The 24790-nt window shown below is 40.9% G+C and overlaps 1 protein-coding gene across 1 annotated transcript in view; it reads left to right on the top strand.

Moving 5' to 3' along the window:
• MDFIC2 (MyoD family inhibitor domain containing 2) overlaps positions 1–6015 on the top strand; it is a 53370-nt gene extending 47355 nt beyond the window's left edge. The window contains exons 3-4 of the mRNA XM_073354735.1: positions 2–223; positions 5756–6015. Coding sequence (XP_073210836.1) covers positions 2–223; positions 5756–6015 — 482 coding nt within the window. The remainder of the gene's footprint in view (position 1; positions 224–5755) is intronic.
• Positions 6016–24790: the final 18775 nt, after the last annotated feature.

The raw sequence follows: 24790 nt of genomic DNA, 5'->3' as shown, positions 1-24790 counted from the left end.
GATAACCAGCTTACAAGTGAAAAACATAAAGACAAGAAACCTATGAAAGGTATTATGAGTTCAGTGTCGGAATTCAGCATCATAGACGCTCCATCCAAGGACACCAAAAATGAGAAGAAATTGTCAGACTCTAGTACATCATCATTATCTTCCCTTGAGAAGTGCAGGACACAATTCACCTATATTGAAAATGATGCATCAGTTCATCAGAGAGACAGTGATGGTATGTTTTGCAAAACAGATTAAGTGTAAGCAGATTTCTAAATAATATCTGTTTAAAGAATGCCCTATTTCAGTTGAAACACCTGCTTAAACATTGGACAGGAAGTTCAAGAATCTAAACTAAGCAACCATGAGATGTCCTAGAGATGGTTTACGCTGGAGTTGGGAATCTAAAGAAGATTGCTTTAAAGTGGCCATGACATGAGGGTTCTTATTGGTGGGCCACAATACAAGAATTTAAGTCCAGTGGGGACATGTCTGTGCTTGTGCATAGGCTGACCAGAGGTCCTGATTTTGGGGTCTTTTTCTTATATAGGCTCCTATTACACCCCACCCCCGTCCCGATTTTTTCACATTTGCTGTCTGGTCACCCTACCTGTGCATGGATCTTAGGAAATAGTCTTTGCATAAGGATGGTTAGTAGGCATTGGAAGAACAGACTCCTTCTCCCAAGGCAGCAGAATGGCATTGTTATTGCTTCTGCAGCAGCGCCTATGAGCACGGACGACCCCTTATGCACAGTGGCTTGCCTGCTGGATCCATATAGTTGGGAGTCTATTACCCACAAATCTACCTTTACCCCACCCAGTCCTAATCCTGCCTCTATCAGCCTGCTGCAAAGACTCACAGAGGACCACACTGAAGAGGCCTTTTCGTATTCTGCCCCTACTGATGCAGAATACAGCATCCTGTTTATGCTGCTTTTAAGCCCTGATACGACAAGGTACTTAAACATTTGCCTAACTTTAAGCATGGTAGTAACACCACTGACTTCAAGGTGCTTAAATTTAGGCATGTGCTACTGAACCTAGGTGAAGCATGGCCTTGAGGCTTTCGATTCTGGCCTGCCTCTGCTAGCCAATATGACCCCATATATGCAAAATACTAATGTTATATCAGTACGTCACATGACTAGGGTTTTTAAACATTTGTTTTCTACCAACTTGAAAGCAAAATGCTGTATAAGGCTGTTAAAATACAGAACTTACATGGCTTTTGCATACTTTGTGAGAACACCCCTGACCCAAAGAAATGTTTGCACTTTCTAAAAGGAAATGTATTTGGCTGCTAATCCAAAATTTGCATGTGGCTATTATTTGGGGTTGTTTTTCTTTTACATAATCAAAACAAGTTATTTCTTTCTCGTTCATTATTACACAAGTCATTAATGTGCTGACACAATCTTTGGTTTTCATAAGAATTTCACTATCCACCATGTATCCATGCACCAAAGCAGAACACCCAGGTTCTGTAACTTAGTACAGACTACATCTTGTGTGAACCAGCATAACTACACTGAAGTCAACGAAGTTACACTGATTTACAGCAGCTGAGGTTCTAGCCCTAAATATTCTCATAGACATGATACATCCCAATGAAATATCTGTGATGCTCTTGTTCCGTAGACTAAATTTCCTTATGTGGGCATTTTATAATAAAGCATTGGAGAGGATTTTATTCAATATAGCTGAAACATGTCAGCTATATCATGTTAATGATCCTTGAATTAAGAACTACTAAGTACAGATCAACACAATAAACCACAATGCTCCAAAGGAGCCATTACGATATATTGTATCACTGATTCTGTAATAATTGTAGTGCTTCATATACTTCTAGTGATATCAGAGTGCATTCAATCTTCTTTAAAGAGGTGAAGTAGTTATTCCATTAAGGGGGACTGATCCAGCAGTTCCAACACAAATGGGTGTTTTACCTGTGTAGTGATGACAGGATTGGTCTCATAAATTGTTACTGGTACACAGGAGTGGTACATATGTGAAGTAAATAACAGATTTCACACAGTTAAAAAACGAAAAGCAAAGGAAATTAACGAAAACAATCTGTGCTCAATTAAGAACGTTAAGAATTGGACGTAAGCCAAGAAAATCAAGGAAACTCAAGATTTGTGTTTGTCACTGAACACTTCGTTCAATCTATTCTGACTAGTTATTGTAGCTGATTGTTAGGCACACATATGGCCAAATCCTATTCTCTGATACAGCCATGGAAAAACCCTAAAGCCAGTGAAGCCAGCTGTGTTACCTGGCTATAACTGAGAGAAGAATTTGGCTCACTTTGCAGAAACTGCTCTAGGAGAGTCTGATCCATGGAGAAGACACCCATGACTTCAATGAGATTTGAATCAGGCCCATACCGAGACTCAGCAGTATGAATTAAAGATGGATTGACACCCACAAGCCACGAAGAGCAAGAAAATGTAGAGCAAAGGCAGACCCGGAACACTATTAAAAATAGTTATTTTGTGGTAATTAATCTAATAATGTAGAAACTGAGAGCTGAGGTCATTGTTCTCACTGAGATAAATGCAATGCCTTTCAAAAGGAGCAGGAAAAACAGAAGAGAAAACAGGAGATTGCATCTTCTTTTGTGCAGTTTGTGGCTAATTTATTTTCAAATATATGAATGAATGCATAGGAATGGATGCTTAATTGCTAATATCTATTATTTATATACATTACCACTTAACACAGGACAAAAAAGCCTCACACATGCAGATTTTGCAAGATGCGTTACATCCATTAGCACAGTTCATGGTGTGTGCTCTGATGGGAATTTAAAAGCATCTTTACTGCACATCACAGACTTTGTGCTGAAACATTACTTTATTTTTAAAGTCTTGTGCTTTTTGTGCGGTCCCTTTCCTCGGTAGACCCTTAAGAACTATTATCTATTCTCATAAGATTATGTGAGCACCACTCAGGTTAATAAATTCAGGAAAATCTGTGTTATTAGAAAACAGATCTTATTTTTTTTTATTTTAGAAAAAGCTGAAAAGATCCCTAATTGCTGTATTATTTTGAATTTGATATATCTTATCAAGGTGCAAGGGGGAAATTTCATAAATATAAGATACCTAAAAAGAATAGTCTTAATTACACCATGGACTAGTGGATAGAATGATTACATTTTCTACACTGTAAATTTCATACAATTAAATGCAGCAGTGTCACCTTATAAAATGTTTCAATTTTCTAATTATTTCAGTTCATTTACTCAGAAAAAAATATAAGCATGAATTTACTAAGTATTACCAAAATCTAGTCATTCTCATTCTACAGAACTGACTGGGAAGTTAGTTGTGCTTGTCTGAACTTAAATAGATCTTGACATATTGAAATAAGTATTAAAATTGATAACATTGCCAATGCTATGCTACTTACGGAAAGAATTTCAATCACATGCTATTTATTCTTTATTCTACATGCTGAATAGACTTTTTTTAAAAAATAAAGAAGTTGGAGTGATTTTTTTTTTTATCATCAAGGAAGTTTTAAAAAAATTCTTCTGGAAAGTGTCTGGCTGTGAACTTCTCAGTTAATTTCATTGGTCATCTTGCATTATGTTACATGATATATCTCATGCCACAACTGAACAAATGCAGCTGAATAAGATGCCTGATAGTTTGTCATACTAGAGCAAGAAATGTGATAATATCCAATATTTTTTCCTGAAAGTCCCAGTGAAAACAATTCTCACTATTGAAACATATTTTCCTTTAAAAAAATTTAAAAAAAACAAAAACAACAGTTGAAAAGATTTGGGCCCTGATAATTAATGGTGTTGATCCTTCTGGGGGAAAAAAAGGAAGACAAAAACCTTTGTTGATAGGCATTACAAGGTGCAGTAAAGTGTGGCTTCTGACATGATATCACCACAAGTATAGCTTAGGAATAACAACCAACAGAGAAAGAGAAACAAAAAGCTGAACGACCAAGGGAAAAGGTCATGTTATGGTTTCTGAAATAAGTGAATGCACAGGAAGGGCAAATCATTGGCAGAATCCACCACACTTCAAACTGCATCTCCGCCAATTTCCAAATAGTTCAGATTTGCCTCTGAACACCTTATCTTGCTTCAACACTAACAAATGGGAGCTGAGCTGTTTGGAAAATCTGGCTCTAATTGTAGAGGCCGAGCACGGGGAAATCAAAGCCTGGGTGAGCACATTAAGGCAACCTTCTGGGGCATGTTATATATACTGTAAATATGAAGTGGCTGCCAAAGCACCTGCAACATTACAGGACAATTACTCTAGTCATGAACTGGTCCTTCTGGGGCTGATGCTTGCTGATATGTAAGAGTGACTCCCTTACACAATGCTGGAAAGAAAACGACTTCCCTTTAAAATGTACCTTTCCAAGTTGATACTCTTTTTCCACATTTTTCCCCTTTTAAAAATTAACAAGCATGTGAATTAGAAGGTGAAAAGCCTATTTAAGAGAGAGGGTGAACTGTGACCCTGGGCAGAGCGTAGAATACCAAACTGCAATGTGTTAACTCTACTCTGTACTGTTCCTTTTCCACCCCCTTTTTGGTAAGTGTTGCAAGCTAGCATTCACTGAACTTCACTGGAAGTTGAAGCTAGAAAAACTCAGACTGGAAATAAGACATACTTTGTTTACAGTAAGCGTAATTAGCCATTGGAAGTACTTGCCAAGGGTTGTACTGGAGTCTGCATCACTGACAATTGTTAACTCAAAACTGTATGTTTTTCCAAAAGATCTGCTCTAGGAATTATTCTGGGGAAGTTCTATGGTCTCTTTTATACAGGAGGTAAGACTAGGTGATCACAATGGTCCCTTCTGGTGTTAGAATCTGCGAATCTATTAAATCAGACTCCTTATAAAAATCAGACTAGAAGCATGTGATTAATCTGTGCTGTTTTACACCACTCCACAAGTGAGTTCTGCTCTCACCCATAAATTCATCTAAATCCTCATACATCTGCCATGTCTAATTCTGTGATTCGGCTATACAGCATCATATGCATCCTAACTGACCCTTTCCATCTGAACAACTAATAACAACTTTAGTAGACTTTAAGGGCTTGATCCAACTCTCACTGAAGTCAGTGGAACTCTTCCTGTTGGCTTTAGTGAGCATTAGATCAGGCCCTAAAATGCTTTGATGGGCTGACAGCCCATAAAAATATTATTTCAACAGCAAGAGTGCAATCCTCAAATCTTTACATGCAGGCAAAATCCCCACTGGAAGTTTTGCCCGCATAAAGGGTGCAAGAATGGGACTGCGGATTTCTACATTGAATTACAAATTCCTATCTGAAAAATAAAATCTATTCTATAGCCTATGGCAGATGCTGTGTTTGAGTGGAATTACTGGCATCACACTAGAGATACATTTATGTAATAATGTAGTACAATGGAGAGTATCCTCACTGAGTGAAATTGACGCCTATGCAGAGGGCCAGCCCAGGGCATCAGCACTACTTACATCCTCTGTACAAAGGTAAGTTTCACTCATATGGAATACTTTCATCCAAAGCATGGTGAGGTCCAGACCAAACAACACAGGACATCATTTTATGTAATATGTTTTACTGCTGTAATTTTTCAAAATTATATTTTAAGCTTAGCTTGCAGTGATCTCTGACTTCTGTGTCTTATTTAAATGACTTCTGTGTCTCCACAGCTGCCTAAATTTGGAGTACTACGATAGTGAATCAAGCCCTCTCTCTTTCCTGTATCTCACTCTTTTTCTTTTTTCTTAGATGAATGTGCATCACTTATCCTGGCCTGCTTGTTCTGCCAATTTTGGGACTTTCTTATAATGCTGCCTAATACCTGTGAAAATTGGTTGATAAATATGTGCTGTCCATCCTATAGATATCACCATACCTCCAGTGAAAACCACTCCAACAATGACTGCAACTGTGAGTGTGACATTGATTGCAGCATTTTTGAATCCTGTCACGAAACCAGTGAATGTCTGGAACTTGCCTTGGAGATTTCTGAAGTCTGTTATCACTAATAGGAAACAATTGACAGAATTCCCATAAACTATCTGAATGGAAACTGACACAGTAAAAAGGATATACAATTTTTTAAAATAATTGGAGTGTTTGCTAACCAGGGCTGTGTGTTTTCTCTGATGTCCCTTTGGAAGAACTGTATAGCATTACCAATGAAAATTTTGTTTGTATGATTTCACAAATCACTGAAGCCAATAAAGAATGAAACCCTGTTTCCTACCTTGCAACAGATGAAAACAAAATTCCTAAATACCAGCTGTACTAATTGCTTTGCTCAGGGTCAGTCTCACTCTTTTATAAAGCTCTCCATTGCATTCAACATGGATTTCCCTCCATCCACAGACATAAGACAAATTAGGATATTCTTTTAGGAATGATATATATTAAGTCTTCTTCCTAATGGATTATTACAAAAATATGTATTACACATTGTTGGGTATTATTAATAATGTATGCGATAACATCATTTTATAATTAAAAATGTATTTATACAATCTCTTAAAATACACTTATATGCTCAGTTTAGGCAGAAAAGAAAATTAAGTGAGTTAGAAACCATGCTAGATGTAATTACAATAAAGGTCTCTAAAAAATCTCCAGTGAATTTTGAAGAGGATGCATTTTAACAGGGTACTGCAATTCAACAGTGTATTAATATGTGTGCCTACCATTATATAATATCAGGTTATGCCTATTGTTCATTAGTTATAGGAAAGAACTCCTTAATTCTAATTAGCATTAATAGAAATTGAATGCACACTTCTAGAGGAGAATTTTCCTACGGATAGCCAGTAATGTTTTTTCCCAACTTTTGTTTGTCTGATTTTTTGTAAAGAGCAGAATATTGTAAGCAATAACAGTGTGGGAAAACAGACATGAGTGCACAAAAGATTAAAAAATGCATAAAAGATAAAAAATGACAGTATCCAACTTGGAGGCACTTACTACAATCTGTAACACTCTCTGTATTTTTCTTTTCTGATAATGGGTCTGATTAATAAAAATGAAATGAACATTGTACATTACATGTGTGACAACAAAAGGATGGAAATTCAGCTACCAAGGGGCGGAGAATCTGCACATTGAGCAAAAAGGAAAATACAAAAGTTGCTCGTTCATGTGGGAGGTTTACATACTGAAGCTGGCCTGCTCTGTGGCAGCATTTGCCTTCTTTGTGCATTCACAGATTTCCAAGCAAGCTCACTGATTTCAGTACGGAAGAAATATAGTGCCTATAGGGGCCAAAAGAGGCATCCTCATGGAAAGCGTACAAGATCAGATCCTCATCGGGTACAAATCAACATAGTTCCATTGAAAGCAGTGCAGCTATAATGGACAGTATGTCTGCGCTACAGGGGGCGTGACTGCAACTCAAATAGACATATCCTAGCTAGCTTTAATCTAGCTAGCTCAGATCCCAGAGCAGTGACACTCTGGTAGCACATGCTTCAGCTCGGGCTAGTTCCACAAATAATTACCCATGGTTCCACTCCAGCAAAAGCTAACTTGGGTATGTTGACTCGAGCTGCAATCACACCCCATGGCAATACAGATACCACCTGGGATTACAATATAGACATACCTTGATTTATACCATGGGAGCATCAACCCTGAAATTTACAAGAGATTTGAAAAGATGTAACAACTACTTGTGTATTTCTTTTCTAGTAAAAAAGACTGTACATAAAAATGTTAGACTGTAATACTCTTCTTATAAATATTTTAAGGCCATATAGTCTCCTTTGCAAATTCAGCACTTTTTATTGTAATAAAAATAGACTGTATTTGGGAACAGGTGCATTAGACTCAACTGTACCTGATTTCTGTGCTTCTTGTTGAGCTGGGGGGCTGGAGTAGAAGAGGCCTGTTCACACTTTGTTGTATTATGTGCCATACAATGTCAAGCTTTTCTCAACTTTAGCCAGTTTAAGGATTGAAATGTGGGTTTCCAAATGGTCTAGCCTGTGCCAGATGTCCTACTGGGGAGTAAATTTTCAGTGTGGAGAACAGGACACAGAGGTCTGCATCTGTCAAACCCTTATTCACATTAGTTGTCCTTTCCTTATTAGTGCAAATAGTTTCATTGATTTCAATGCACATATGTGAAAGGGTAAGGAAGGCTACTCATGACCCTGACACTGCAACGTGATGCATAGAGGAGGACCTTTCACAGTTGGCCTCAGTCAGATTCATCAGGAGCAAAGAGGTCTGTCCATGTGCAACACCTAGCAAGATCAGGGTTTATTTGACTAAGGCTTTGTAGAATTGGGCCCATATTTCCTATTACCTTTCAAAGCCAGCTTTTCTTCATATCGGAATCCATAGGGGTAGTGGAGAAATGGCAAGAACAGGACCAGGAGAGTCACAACCACAACAATGACTAGATGGGACAGGTCTCCCAACACTTCTTTCGGCTGTTACATGGGTTCACCACATGGAAAAGGTTGAGAACCACTGCAGCAATCGATGATGATCTTTTAAATAGTACAGAAGTGTCTCCTCACCTAATGGTTATGGGGGCATGCTATTTGGTTTCTTGTTTTATAATGCAGATGGATATTTTTGTGCCCTACAGCATGAACTAAGACACCCTGGAAAATGTTCTTCATCCTTATGTTACCTTAATGACCGAAAGGACTAACAGCTCATGTCTTCCCTCATAAAACGGTTAATTGCAAAATACAGCATACTGCATTTTCATGACACAGAGGAACTATTTAGCACATTGAGATCAGACAGCAGAGCAAGTGGGCTAGAATAATTTTCCCCCTGAAATATTCCAGAAATTAGCTTTTCTATTTAGAGATCCATCTTATTCCCACACATACCTGACTTTCACAAGTCAGACAAAATCCATTCATCAGATTCAGACTTAGACAGACAGTGTTCAGACAGGTTAAGCACAGGTACTCAAAGCAATTCTGAGCTGCATTTTTGGTTTACCTCAGAGAAAGGCCTACTCACTCAAGTGGGAGGCATTTGGGCTGCATCATTGGTCCATGCTGTCAGAATCAGCTGTGCTGCCAAAGTGAATGTCAGCTCTGCAATGTGTGAAACCTCAACTCTTTAAGACAAGGAATAAAATATCACCATTTTGTAAATGGGAACATCTCCCTGATACTCTGCCTTTCTTCAGCAACTTTATTTTTAATCCACAAAACACTGACAGATTGGGTGGAGAAGAGAGCCAATCACAACGAGCCACTTGTTCCCCTCCTACAGAAAAGGATAACGTCCACTGCAAACTTTCCGAGAGTCTCCTCATGAAGATTCCTCTGCATCCTCCTCTCCCCCACTCCACCCGAGAGAAAATGGCCTTGCACTTCACAGAAGGCTCATAGGGCACAACATGAATGAGGCTGTAATCACTTTAAAGGCAGAGATTGCCATTCACTGTATGTTTTACAGGTCCTAGAACAGTGTGGTCTCTCACTGCTGCTGCAATATAAACGTTAAACAATAAAATAAATAATAACGATAATGGAAATCCAGGCTTTGCACTGCAACTAAATTCTGTGACCACAGGCCTGGTGTCTGCTTCTCCATGGCAATCTGAATCCCTCAAGATGTGCAAGAGAGGAACCCAGGACCAGTGTCCTCAACCCAAGAAGATGGCCAGGTATAAAGAGGAGAGCAGGCTGCATTAGCCCCCTTCATTATCCTCCAGCTTCTGAGAGCTCCGGGGCTGATTTTTACCTTTTGACACTATCTCAGGTCAACCAGGATGACCAATGTCTTTCAAACTGTAAATTGGTGGTGTGACTCTGATTAGGATCCTCAGGCACTGCTGTAATATAGATAAATTACTATTAATTATTATTATATCATTCCTGTGTTGTTGTTTTTAAATAAGATTTCTACTGAGAAACTACACACTCTTTTAGCATACAGCATATAAATTGTACAGCCTAACAAGTACAGGCAAAAAATAACGAACCCCATATTGACCTGGATTTTCTAAATATTGTGTGTGAGTAAGAAACATTGGCATCTGATCTGTGTTCCATGGCCTATATAAAATGAGTTGTGGACCGAGGCCAACTCCTAATGGGCACGTGCCTACATCATAAGCACCATCAATATAACATGCAACCCGAGCAATGATGCCAAGGATTGAGTGTACACAGAGCCCTTCCTGGCCCTTATGGTAGCTCCTCTATGCCCTGGGTCAAGGCATAATGTAAAGAGCAATGCCTGTGGTGCATCAGCTCCCTTAATAAAGGGCTTTCTTCTCCAGAAACATCAGTTGGTGTCTGATATCCACTTTAAAATGAGGGTGGTAATAATTCCGAAATCTAGAGATCAAATTCTGCCTCCCCTCTAAAGTCAATGGGATAGATTGGGGGGAAATGGGGACATAATTTAGGATGTATGCATCAGAATTCATCTCAATCTCAAAATGCTTGAGCATCCATTATTATCCCAATTTTACAGATGGGGAAACTGAGGCACAGATGTCATTGTGATTTGCACAGGCACCAGGCCTGGGAATAGAACCCTTTTCTTTTGACTTCCAGTCCAGTTCACTACCCAGTGGATCATGCTGCCTCCTTATAGAACTGAAAGGAGAAAAAAAAAAAGATGTTCACAGACATTGTAGGGAAGGCATGCCAGAACAGAATGTGGTAAATGACAAAATAATATTGAAAAACTATGCTTCTGTCTTAGACAATCTTGCAACTGAAACATAGTTATGTTCATTCCCAGACAGCATTATACTAAAACGAACATGGCACAAAAGGAAAAAGAATCATATGAGTGCACAAGGAAATGATCATCAGTGTCATTAAACTGTATACACAATGTATATTGCCAGCTTTGCCATGTTTTTCTATGAAATAAAAATAACAGCAAAGAAGAGAGAAGATTTTATGAGATCAACTGTATAAAAAGCATGAATGGCTTCCATTAGCACAGCACAGTTGAGAAAGGACAAGATTTAAGTCTAATATAAATATGATAAAATTATACAACTGAAGTGACATGTCCTGTTTAGAAAAGACAGAGCACAGAGAAAGGCGTAAGAAGACAGCTGAGAATTTAGTTTTATAGTGTTAAAATATATGTTTCATCTGGCACAGTATTTACAACTCCCTGGCTTAAATGTACTGCTAATGCTTCTATTTTATACTGTATCTGCTGTAGCTATGTAATAAGTGCCCAGCTAAGTTACAGGAACATCCTTTGTTCATCTTTATTCCAGTAAATGGGTATCATCTATCTCCCCAAAGTTTTAGTATTCCTTATCAGTTAATAAAGTAATTATACACACACACACACACTCTAAATATTATAGCTGGCTGGAGAATGACAATTACAGGTTTTGAAATTTGTTTTATTTCTGCACTAGAATGGAAACAAAACCTTTCCAATGTTTTCACAAAATGCACTTGTATCAAAATATCTGTTTTTCAGATTTAAAATGTCAGGTTTTCTCTTCTGGTCTCCCCCTCTCTGGAAGTGACTGGACAGTCCACCCTGAACCTCAGGAACTTTCTTGTCAAAAACTTTGTCAAAATCAACATGCCTCTGCAAAATATTTCACCTTTGCCAAAACACCACATTTTGACAAAAAAAAAAAATAGTTAAATAAGTTTTGGCCAGCTCTACTAAATATACACACACACAAACACATTTAGATAGATCGATCGATAGGAGTGTTTACATGTGCAAATGTATGTAATATCATATGTAAATCAATTGTTATTATCCAGTAATAAAAATGGCAAGTGATCTTTAATTTTCCAGGAATTCTCTTGGTGGTATAATATCCACCCTTTTCTGCTATACTGGAGGCAAATGTGTAATGCTATATGCTGGAGAAGAATTTGCAAAGCCATGTCTTATTCTGTCGATATGTACTATTCACTAACCCTTGTAGTTTTCAATTTCTTCTCTCACTATCTTATTTTATGACCTGCTCAATCATTTCCTAGTTTACATCTAGCTACGGTTTTTAAAACAAGTTTTCTAAATATTTCATTTCGGTAGAGCTTAAAATCAGGGACACGCATCAAGATTAATCTTTTCAAAAATATAATAACCAACAATTAATCCATTTCCAAACCCTCATTTTTAATACAAAATTCAGAGTTTTGTATAGTTTATAACCCATAATACCCATAAAGTCATTATATGAGAGAGAAAACTGGAAACATCCAGTTGGAAAGCAGAAGGTATATTTTTAGCTACATCAAGCCAATTGTATGCAGCTCTGCACACTTGTGTAATTCCAACATCAAAAATAATCCATAATATTCCAGAGGAATAAATCCAATTCTTAGTTATATACATTTTCCTACAAGTCGATCAAAACTCATTCCAAAAATGTCTCAGTCTCTTTGAGAGTTAGAGTTGGAGCAAAAGACTGATTCCTTTAAAATGCCTTCAGAGCTTCCAGAGATGTTAAATCTAATTGCCCATAGTATAGCACTGATCCACAAAGGTTTAAGTCATGGAAAATGTATTTTATCTTTATAAAAGTTTTCCTACACAAAGTTTATCATGGCACAGTAAAGTCAAATACAACTTGCTCCTTACGTATTCCAGGTGGAAAGAAATTAACCTTTGATGCTTCACCTTGATTGCCTAGTCGGGCCAGAAAAATGTATTTTCTTACTAAAGAGCTAAATATTTTTCCTTTTGAGTAAGAAATGACTGGAAGCCAAGGCACATATAAAAATTATGCATGAGGAAACTGTGGAAATCAGGCAGAGCCAAGATCAGGGTCATTTGATAACCTTAAGAAGCTGCTTTATTATTATTAATTATTGGTATTGCAGTAGTATCTGGAGGCTCCAACTGAGATCAGGGCCCTATTGTGCTAGGCAGCGTACATACACCTAGGAAGAGACTATCCCGGCCCTGAAGAACTTACCATCTAAATAGACAAAGGGTGTATTATTATTCTCAGATTACAGATGAAAATCTGAGACTAAGGCCTTGTCTACACTATGGGGGTAAATTGACCAAAGTTACGCAACTCCAGCTGTGTTATTCAAGTAGCTGGAGTCGATATAGCTTAGGTCGACTTACTGCGGTGTCTGCACCATGTTGGGTGTCTCTCCCGTTGACTTACCTTATGCTTCTTGTTCCGGTGGAGTCGATCTGCGGACAATTTAGACCCGCTAAATCAACCCCGGGTGCATCGATCACCGCAGCTTCAATCCCCGATAAGTGTAGACATGCCCAGAGAGATTCAGAACTCCATTCTAAGGTACTTGCCCAAAATCAGAAAGGAATCTGGGATAAGCCAGGAACTGAGCCCCAAGCTGCTGAGTCCCAGCCCAGGGCCTTAATTGCAAGACATGGCAGAATTCCGGATGGACATGTCTATAGAAAGGAGAGAGAAGGAACAGGAGGAGGAGACACAAATCATTTTAAAACATCCTTGCAATCATTCAAAAGGTATCTCGGTTCTAATTCTTTTTGATATATGTTAAGTTTTTAGACCTTGCCCCTTGCATTCTGCAGATCTGAGCCATTTGCTTCTTAGGGCAGGGTTAGATACACAGGCGTTATTCAATGTGGACTTCAGTTAAGTCTGGAGTCAAGCCCCAGCAGCTGAGGGTAGGCTAAGAAACAGGGACCCCTCTCATCGTGGTTCTAACACCAAATCCATCTGCAGCCTTAATAAGAGATCGCTACATAGCTGAGAACAATGTTTATGGCTCTCTGTGCTCCAGTACACCTCAGATTGATGTTAAGTTTATTTTTTAAGTTGAACTAGATTGCCCTGCATCTGTATCTTGTTCCCTCCTCACTAATTACCTTGTGAAAAGCCAGGTGATTCAGCCAAAAACTTTAAGACTTAACTTGCATTTGGAAAACAATTAATAGACCAATATGACCTTGGAATTCTTCCCCTCCCACCACACCAAACCTGTTCTAGTTCCATTAAGCATCAAAAGATCATACTCTCCCCCCCTTATGGAACCAGAGAGTTTCCCTCCTATAAAGCAGAGTGTAAAGGCCAGCTGCACTCCTGTGGCTGCTGTTACAATCTGCAGCCTCACTTGCCAGACCCCAGGATCTATATAGGCTCACAAAGACTATAAAACATTTGGTGCAGAGAGGGGGGGAAGGGGAAAGAAATGCCTGAGAGCTCTGCTTTATAGGACATTTTATACTTATTTGCACCCATGCCAAATGATTGGCAACCTCTTTCAAGGGGCACCAGAATGTTACCCTGAATATACCCTGGAAGTCAAAGCCAGCTATCACCTTCTCCGATGTCAGCTCTCTATAAGACAGGACCAAAACAGAGCTGCCCTGTCCCTATGACTTGGTTAATTCTGGGTTACGTGCACACAACTTCGGCAGGTTGAAGCTCAGTTAAAGTTTTAGTCTCTCTGGCAGTCTAAGAAACAGGGACTCCAGGATCCTCATCCTGGCTCCGACGTCAAATCCATCTGCGGCCTAGGACGAGTCACTTAACAGCCCTGCCTCAGTTTCCCTTTCTGGCAAATAGCACTAATACCTACCTTGCAAAACTGTCCTGAGGATTCATTGAAGGAACATTGTCAACTTAATAGACAACCACACTTCTCTCTGAAATATTCCTCTCTCCTGTTGTTGCAACCCTAACAGCTACGGGGACTGTGACTTGAAAGCAGCTAGCAGGAATTAAAAATGGCTGGCGTTTTAGTTTGTTTGCTCTGTGCTTTGGGCAGTACTTTGTGAAGAGTCAGCATTCTTGTTTTGATTCTGGTTATTGGCACTTCCTATATCTCACAGTGGTGTGATGACATCGCCTTTATACACGGCTCTGGAGGGAGCTCGTGTGCAAGCTCTTCCCCAGGCCTAGCATGAGTTGTAGAACAGCTGCTGTTTCTCACTGTGTGTCTAGAACAGAGTCTTTTCCTGGGACCCCTATGCAGAGCCAGAGAACAAGAGAAGCCAGGTAAGAGGAAGCACAGATGATGGCTGGGGGAAAACTCGTCTTTGCTCCCCAGACAAGCAGAGGGCTGATGAAAAACTCAGACCAGGGGGCCAAGGAGCAATCGTCCTGCCTCTCCAGACCTCTGCACAGTGGTAGGTAACATCAGCAGCCTGGGGCGTGGCCACCAAGGGTGGCCCTGTCTTTACATGCTAAGCTGGCTGGAAGGAGTGAGTTTTAAAGAGATTTAAAGGAGGTGAGTGAGATTGCTTGTGAAGAGGGGTGAGGGAGGCAGTTTTAGGCACTGATGGCAGCATGATAAAAAGGCTGGTGTCATAACTGGGAGAAGAAGACTAGAGGAGCGACATGCACAGCACGTAAGAAAGAGACGGTAACAAGCCGAGATCCAGTCGGAGGCTGAGCTGTGTAGAAAGGTGAGGGCAAGTAGCTTGAATATGGAAGAAACAAGAGGCTGAAGGTTTGAGTGGTCGCCTTTGCTGTGATCACAGCTATTGCTAAGGGTCTAAAAACAAATGTGCCCTGTCCTGACATGAAAAAGGAACATTTTAACTCAGCACCTCTTTGGCCGTCATCCTTCTTTTTTTCACATGTGTGTGTGTGTGTGTGTTTTATTTGCAATTTTCCTCTCTCTGTGGGTTGTTCTTGGCAACACACGTTCAAGCAGTTTGTGCTTTTGTGACAGCCATACTTTGTATTGCAATGAGACAGGCTGAGTTGCTGATGTTGCCAAGAGTTGAGACAAAGAATATTTGAAACAAAAGAAAAATTATTTATATTACAGGAGCACCCACGCTTTGCTAGGTACCATACAGACATCTAAAAAGACATAGGCCCTATCCGGAGGATCTTAAAACATAGAAAGACAAAAAAAAGATGATATGGCAGGGAAAGAGATGCAAGATTCAAGTGCAGTGGTCAAGGTGATGATGGGCAAATGAGTTGTTAGTTCCATATTTTGGGTTGTTTGGTATTTGTTTGTATTAAAGTTCATTTAATTCTTCCTAAATGCCCTTCACCCTAGTCACTTAGTTCTTTTTTTTTAGTTTTTTTTTTAATTTACAGTGTAAACACTCATTTTTTGAAAGTGATGCTAATGAAAGCAGAAAATTAAGAACTCAAAGCTTAATAGTAACTGTGGCTCTGACCATCAGATCTGGGCAAGATCTGCTCAGCACAGGATCGGACAGGGGGGAAAGATGGGCAAAGGTGACTGATTTTAAGAGCAGAAGGAATCATCATGATGGTCTAGTCTGACCTACATTACACAGGCCATAGAATATCACTCAGTGTTTATGCATCAAGCCCAAAGACTCGGGATTCAGCTAGAGTATGTCTTTTAGAAAGACATCCAATTCTGATTTAAACACAGCGGGCCAGATCCTCACTGGGGGCAATTGGCACAACTTCACTGAAATCAGTGGAGCTCTGCTGATTTACATCAATTGAGGACTGGCCCTTTGCGCTTACCTAAGTGCTGGGAAGGCTGGGGACTGCTTTGGCTCCAGACGCAAGTTAGAACAACCTCCGGACTCCTTTAATATATGCCACCTTGTGAAAGCCCCTTGGGCGTAAGGCACTGTGCGGGGGTGAGAGAAGCATTGACCAATAAGTACATCCCCTTGCTCCTACCCAAAAGATAGATTTGATAAGAGTCACAGGGTCCCAGTTCTATAATTTAGGTCTGTGAAGTCTCAAGGCAGGCAGAGTTACCAGTGCAGGTTGAAGAGAGCTTACTTCCCCCAGTCCAAGTTCTGTCTTCCTTCACTCTTCCTGTGCAACATCTCTCACTTCTTCCTGTGCAACCTCTTTGCTGCTAATGGAGTAGCACAGGCAGAAGTGAGAGCAGAATTTGCCCCAGTAGCGTGATCTGAGATTGTTAGTGGACTGAATTTTGTCAAAACGACTTTGTTCGACCCACTATTTTGAACCTTCCTATGTACAACAGTTAAGACTCAGATTTGTCAAAACAGGATAGGTGCTGCCAGAGGATTAGTAATTCATTTTTTGTCCCTGTACAAAGCCATTTTAAGGAAAGAAACAACATGTCAGAGCTATGCTAACAACTGACTGTACCAACAAGGAGGGATTTGACGTATTTTTCTATGCTGCAGTGACTGTTATAATAAAAGACAGCAGTGCATTAGTGAAAGATTTATGCTAGTATTTCAACAATGGAAAACATGAGGGTGACTATGTTCTCATTCTCCCTGAGACAGGCAGCCAGGACACGTCATGTAACAATATTGCCAGGAATGAAGTTACAGCTGAAGAAATGCTGATTTGCTCATGCAGTAAGACAGTTCCAGGAAGCAGGACAAACCCTCGCTTTATTTGTGGTCTCAGATGGAGAATTTCATAAGGGAACTGCCCATCCCCGCCTGTTTAGGAAAAACTACTTTCCTGATCCCAGAACATGATGAGAAAAGGTGACGCACCAACCTGCCTAGAGTCACCCACCCTGCCTTGAAGGGCCCAAGTTCTTTCATGGTCCCTTCCTAAATGTAGCGTCCTTGGTGGCATCATAATTGAAGCCATCTGTACCAGGAAGACAAGCTGATTGAATTTACTAATGATACATTCTCTAGAAACCTTTGGTTGCTGAACCCAGCATTTTGTGCCCACAATTAAATTACAAACAAAAAGGGCATTTGGTAACATTTGACACCGTGATGTCCAAGTAACTGGTTTATAGGAAAATCAGCAATAAAGACCCACTCTGTCCAAAGCCAAAGGGAGATTTGACTACCGACAGAGATAAGAACAGGACTGGGTCCCTATCAGGGGTATTGGAGCTATGCAAGATTACTATTAATGTTTTGATACACATTTGTATTTAAAAACCCACCCACAGTCAGATATAACCAAAATGAGAGAAAATTATATTAAAAAGTGAGTGAGAACAGCCATGTCATCCCAAAGCAGAGAAGGGGCTCGCTCCTTTCCCACCCACCATGTACAGATTGCCCAGACTGCATGGAAAAGTGGGGGTAAAGGCACCATCCTCCCCGTTCCTTGGTGCTCCAGAGAGCCTTATCTAGGGCTGGGGACCTATGCACAGGAAGGAAGACGGGTGCATGGTCTCCATTTCTAACAAACACTTTGAGGCAGGGGCCATGCCTTCCTCATTATTTGCAGAGCACCTAGCTCAATCAAGATTGCGGTCTCCAGTCACCATATAAAAGATTAAATAATAATAATTCCTCCATGACCCTTCCCAAAAAAACAGTGGGTTGTTTACGAGGGCTATACTGACTGTTCACTTCCACAGGGAGACGCTTGGCACAGGCAGAAACCCCTAATCTCCTTTACAAGGAGGCTTGGGGGGCAGCTGCTGGCAGGGGAAGTCCTGTGAACTGTGAGGTATCTGCAAAGGCAGGCAGCATAGAGTCCCAGGGTCTCCAAGCTACAACTTGGTGCCTCCATGAATCTCCCAAGCTTTCTGCATAAATCTTGGGGCACACGTGTGTTTCAGGTGCAAAGCCCTCTACTCCGTTTCATGTTGAACAGTAGTAGGGCAGGTTCCATGAATTTCAGTCATCTGCTCACGTTTATGCAGGTACAGGAAGGGTCCAGCGAAGAGCAGTTAATGCAGATAAAAATACAAGGGGAGCTAACCAATCCTGGCGGCTGTATGTTGTTGTCAGTGTTGCCATCATATGATATCAAATTTCTGAAAGACTCATAGCCAACCACACAGCAAAATGAGTGTGTGTGTGTGTTTGTGTACACGCTTAGAGCCCAATCCTCCATGGAGGTCAATGTTCATTTCAGGTGTATCAAAGATGGAGTAGTAGTCTCCCAGGTTGCTCCCAGGGGTGTAATGAATGGGGAAGAGGAAAGAAAAAGGGCAGAGAATTACAAGGTGAGTTAAACCTTGTATCCCTCTTGGAGATAAATCTGAACTCAACCCATTAAGTTCAACAGGACAACTGTTGTGAATAAGAAAAACAGGGTTTGGCTGCTTATTTGTCTCACTTACTACTGACAGCTCTCTGATCTATAGAAAGGGCATTCTAGCAGTAGGGATGAGTAGAGATAGCTCCTATAAAAAGCCCCTGATAAAAAGAAAAGAGCACATATTTATGAACAAGCCAAGTGCTTCAGTGAACATTTTCCCCCTCTATAGAAGTCTGATCCAAAGCCTATTGACGTCTATGGGTTTTGAATAGGGTCCTCATAGAACAGGAGTATATAAACAGTAGGATCTGGCAGTTGTAATCATTTAATGGAACGGACTACATATGTCCATGGACTTAAAAATAAAGCTTTGAGGGGCTAGTTAGTTTTTTTTAAACTTCCCTACTTGCAGGGGGGACCATAAAACCATTCTAGCATGAGTCAGAGAACCAGACTTGGCAAAGTTAAGCCTGCCACTTTAAAAACAGAACACTAATTAAATAAACTAGCAACAGGGAGAATAAAATAGCTTTCCCCCCAGCCCTCCCCCCCACAGTAACTAATCTAGCCTGAAGTGAATTAAAAAATATTTTACGTGGATCCCATTCATATACAAAATAAAGAAAAAAACATGCTTGCAAAAATTCACTTGGCAAAAGTCTAACTCAAACTGCCCTGGCATAAAAGTGCAGTATTATTTTTTTAAATCCAGTCTAGATAGAAGGAGGATTTAGCTCTAAGTGATTGCATCTCTGAGGAAAGGTCAAATGAATAGACTTTGTAGAGCTGTTCTCTGCAGAGCTCATGCTGATTTGTGGCCACTCTGCTCATCCATTGCAGTGTTGGCAAGTCTCATGATTGCGGTATTTGGTGTTTTTCTAAAGCCTCAGCTCGTGGAGTCATGTTATTACATGAGAATGTTAGCTTTCATATTTTTTTAAAGAATATATATTTCCAGCCCTCAAGGTTGAAGAGAAAAGCTTAAAAATGTAAACCCTAAAGGCTCCAAACCCAGAACTCCAAATTTACTATTATTTAAAATCTCAGGATTTTTAAATTAATCCCAGGATTTCTGGAGGGGCTTGACTCATGATTTGAGAATGCACGGAGTTGGCTGTACTGGTAACAAGCTTATGAAGTGTGTGCCACGTTTCCTTCTAATGGAGAGTCAAAAATAGAAGGTAACAGCTTGCTACTACTGTCACCTAATGGAATTGCTCCTTTAGCCTGGGCTTTTGAACTAAAGGTCCTGTGTACAAATGTTAATGTGAGGGTTATTGCAGATCTACTGGCTACATTCCTGCTCCCTCCTACAACATTCCTCTATGTTTCCAGGGATGGAGTGCCTGTAGAGCAAAACTCTGCAATGCATAGGAGGTGTGAAGGTCCACATCTAGGCTCTACTTTGGTCTGTCCTCCTCTGCACATTTGAGAGCAAGCATTCCAGAAAAATAAGACCAGTTCTGAAGTCACAACAACATGCAAAAATGCTCCCATTTTCAGCACTTCAAATTGTTTTATGGACATTTGGCAATTTTCTTAGAGATTAGCCACCAATTTGTATCATATCCATTGCTTATAAGCAGCAGAATCCTAAGAAATATTAGGAACAGCGAGACACTACAAAGATTCGTGGGACAAAAGCACCAATAATTTGACAGAAAACAATCTATTTATCAAATACAACTAACTCCCCAGTAAAGCACCCTACACTTCTGGTATTAGTCAGGAGTAGATGTGAAGCTTGATGCAAGGATCACTGGGTGCGGTTCTGCAGCCTGTGTTAAGCAGGAGATCAGACTAGATGAACAAAGTGGTCCGTTCCTATAAAAATATTTCAGCCAAAATTATGCAGAAACTCTGCTCAATTTACCTAAGGGTCATCCCATTAACTTCAATAGGACTCCACTTATGTGAATAAAACAAGCAGGACTTGCTCCAGAATTTCTGTCATCCCAGATAAGCGACAATGGATACAAAGCGCACAGCCTGAAGTTATTCATTCCCAAGATTTATTTTTATTGACCGCTATTTACCGAAGTATCTGCAGCTGAACATTTGGGACTGTCTCTATGGCCAGCTTAACCTGCACAACGCTTCCCCAAGCATGAACCCAAGAGCAGGCATGATGCGCTCCCCATTTTTACACGCTGCAGCCTGTGCACTGTATGTTATTGTTATGGGAGGACTGTGCACTCCCCATGCATCTAAAGCTTCCAGTAACTTCAGCGGGAGATGCAAGCGTACAGTGAATGCAAGCACAGGGCTAATATGGGGTGGAGCACATTCTGTCCAATATTATAGGGTCTTTATGCACATACATAAATTCCATTAATGCTCATTAGCATTCCAGGCACACATTGTAAGGGAAATAATTGACTGGGGTGCAAGAGAGTTCATAGTGAGTGAGAAATATGTGACTCCTATTTATGAAGTGTCTCTCTATATTCCATGGACTACATTTGGTTTTCAGTTACAGCTGGGCAAGACCATTGGCTCAGTGGCTTATGCAGTCTATATGTCTGGAACTTATATGGCCCCATCAACAAAACATTCTGAGCCCCTCACACACATTGTTGAATTTACTCTCCCAACGCCCTCTGAAGAAGGGCAGTATTATTATACAGAGGGGGACTGAAGCACAGAGAAATCAAGTGACTTACCCAGGAAGGCTGTGGCAAACCCACATCTCTTGATTCCCAGCCCAGTGCCTTAACCCTGGGCTCATCCTTCCTACCTCCTGTAACAGAAGGTATCACGTGTTTCTAAATTTCTCATTTAAATTACATTTAATAAGGAGGGTATATGAGATTTTATTTACAGAAGTTTCCTGCTCAAGGTAATAGGAGAAAATAAAAATCTATTGACTGTGGGTAGAGAACAATGCAGACACAGATATTGTTTATTGTCACTGTGTAACTACAGATAAAAAATCATTGACTATCACTATTGTTTATGGTTATCATCTGCAGTAGTTAAAGGGACAACTCCTACCTTTTTTCCTCACACACAACTCCCATTGATTTCAGTGGGTAAAATACCATCATAATGTTGTCTCTCTATACGATAATCTTAGTAAATGATAATTTCTTGACAACCCTATACCTGAAGAATTCTCACTAAATCATAGAAGCATAGGGCTGGAAGGGATCTCAATAGGTCATCTAGTCCAGTCCCCTGCACTGAGGCAGGACTAAATATTATCTAGACCATCCCTCAAAGGTATTTGTCTAACTTGTTCTTAAAAACTTCCAAATGACAGAAATTCCACAAACTCATCGGCAGCGAGTAAATCGCCGGCTGGGGGAGGCTAGTCCCCAGCCCTGCCCCTTCTGCCTGAGGCCCTGCCCTTTCCACCACCACCCCGGCCAGAGCCCAGAGCGCCCCCCTCCCCCCGACCCAGTCCCACCCCAGGCTAGTCCCCCAGCCCCAAAGGAGTGCCAGGAGGGCGCACAGCCCCAGAGCGCTGGGAAGGTGGGTGGTGCATGGCCCCAGCCCCCCCAGCCCTGGAGCTCTGGGAAGGCGGCCCCCAGCCCCAGAGGGCGGGAGAGACACAGCCCAAGCACTGGGGGCTGGAGGACTGGAGCCACATGCAGGAAGGGGTGGTAAGCAGGGGGCGGGGGCACGCCTGGCTGTTTGGGGAGGCGCAGCTTCCTCCAGCCTATGTGACCCGCCACCCGGGCACAAATTTCCTAGGTAATTTGCTCCAGTGCTTAACTACCCTTACAACTGGGAAGTTTTTCCTAGCGTCTAACCTAAATCTCCCTTGCTGCAATTTAAGCCCATTGCTTCTTGTCCTGTCTTCCACGGCTAAGGAGAACAATTTATTACACTCCTCTTTTTAACCACTTTTTACATTCTTGAAGACTATCATGTCCCCACTCAGTCTTCTCCAGATTAAACAAACCCAATTTTTTAAAATCTTTCCTCAGAGGTCATGTTTTCCAGACCTTTAATCATATTTTTTGCTCTTCCCTGGACTTTCTCCAATTTGTCCACGTCTTTCCTGAAGTGTGGTGCCCAGAACGGGACACAATACTCCTGCTGAGGCCTTCTCAGTAAGGCTGCGAGTCTGTCAAAGAGATCACAGAAGTCACGGATACCGTGACTTTCCAGGACCTCCATGACTTCCACAGCTACAGACGCTGCCTCCCGTGACATCCACAGCTGCTGGGGTGGCCCTGGGTCAGCTACTGCTGGACCAGCCTCAGGGCCAGCCGCACCAGCTACTGGTCGGGTGGCCCCGGCTGGCTGGTCCAGGGGGCTGCCAGAGAAGCAGTGGTCTCGAGGGTGGCCCTGGAGCGACGGTCTGAGAGCAGCAGCAGTCCTGGGAGCTGCCCAAGAGGCCGTCAGAGCAGCGGCCCCCGGGAGCCTTTGAGCGGGAGGAGGCTGGGGCAGTCAGCTCCTGCCTCTGGAGCAGGGGCCGGCCGTCAGCCCCGAGGGCCCTCCAGAGCAGTGGCACCCTGGAACGCCCGGAGCAGCTAAGATTTAGTCAGGGATATTTATAGTAAAAGTCATGGGCAGGTCATGGGCCATGAATTTTTGTTTATTGCCCATAACCTATCCTTGACTTTTACTGAAAATACCCATGACTAAATCTTAGCCTTACTTATTAGTGCTGAGCGGAGTGGAATAATTACTTCTCATGTCTTGCTTACTCCTGCTAATATATCCCAAAACAATGTTCACTTTTTTTGCAACAGCATTACATTGTCGATTCATATTTAATTTGTGATCCACTATAATATCCATATCCCTTTTTTTCCAGTACTCCTTCTTAGGTAGTTATTTCCCATTTTGTATTTGTACAGTTGATTATTCCATCCTAAGTGTAATACATGGCATTTATCCCTATTGGATTTCATCCTATTTATTTCAGACCTTTTCTCTAGTTTGTCAAGATTGTTTTGAATTCTAATTCTGTCCTCCAAAGTGCTTGCAACCCCTCCCAGCTTAGTATTGTCCATAAATTTTGTCTGTATTCTCTATGCCATTATCCAAATAATTTATGAAGATATCTAACAGAACAGACCCAGAACAGATCTCTGTGGGACCTCCACCCAATATGCTTGAGTGTGAACCATTCAAAACTACCCTCTGAGTACAGTTTTCCAACCAGTTGTGCACCCGTCTTATAGTACTATAGGTTCATCTAGGCTATATTTCCCTAGTTTGTTTATGAGAATGTCATGTGAGACCATATCAAAAGCCTGACTAAAGTTGAGCTATATCACTCTACTGCTTTCTCCCTATCCACAATGGTTGTTACCCTATCAAAGAAGGATATTAGGTTGGTTTGACATGATTTGATTTGACAAATCCATGTGACTTGTTACTATATTAGCTAAATGCTTACAAATTGATTGTTGATTCATTATCTTAATGCACGTTAAGCTGATTGTCCCCCTCCTCTCACCCTCCCCCTTCCGGTTGTCCTTATTCCTCTTTTTATAGATAGGTACTATATTTGCCCTTTTCCAGTCCTATAGGATTTCTCCTGCCCTCCACAAGTTTTCAAAGATAATTGCTAGTGGCTCAGAGATTCCCTTCAGACAGATCCTTAAGTATTCCAGGATGTATTTCGGAAGCCCCTGCCAACTTGAAGACATCTAACTTGTCTAATTTCAGAGTAGCAGCCATGTTAGTCTGTATTCGCAAAAAGAAAAGGAGTACTTGTGGCACCTTAGAGACTAACAAATTTATTTGAGCATCCGATGAAGTGAGCTGTAGCTCACGAAAGCTCATGCTCAGATAAATTTGTTAGTCTCTAAGGTGCCACAAGTACTCCTTTTCTTTTTGCTAACTTGTCTAAGTAATTCTTAACTTATCCTTTCGCTATTTTAGCCTCACGTCCTGCCCCATTTACATTCTGTTAGTTTTCTGATCACTGCTAACCTTTTTGGGGAAAACTGAAACAAAAAGGGTATTTAACACTTTGGCCATTGCTGCATTTTCTGTTATTGTCTTTCCCTTCTCAT

This window comes from Lepidochelys kempii, chromosome 7 (genome assembly GCF_965140265.1).
Source record: "Lepidochelys kempii isolate rLepKem1 chromosome 7, rLepKem1.hap2, whole genome shotgun sequence".
Taxonomy (NCBI): domain Eukaryota; kingdom Metazoa; phylum Chordata; order Testudines; family Cheloniidae; genus Lepidochelys; species Lepidochelys kempii.
This window is presented reverse-complemented; position numbering and strand designations above follow the sequence as displayed.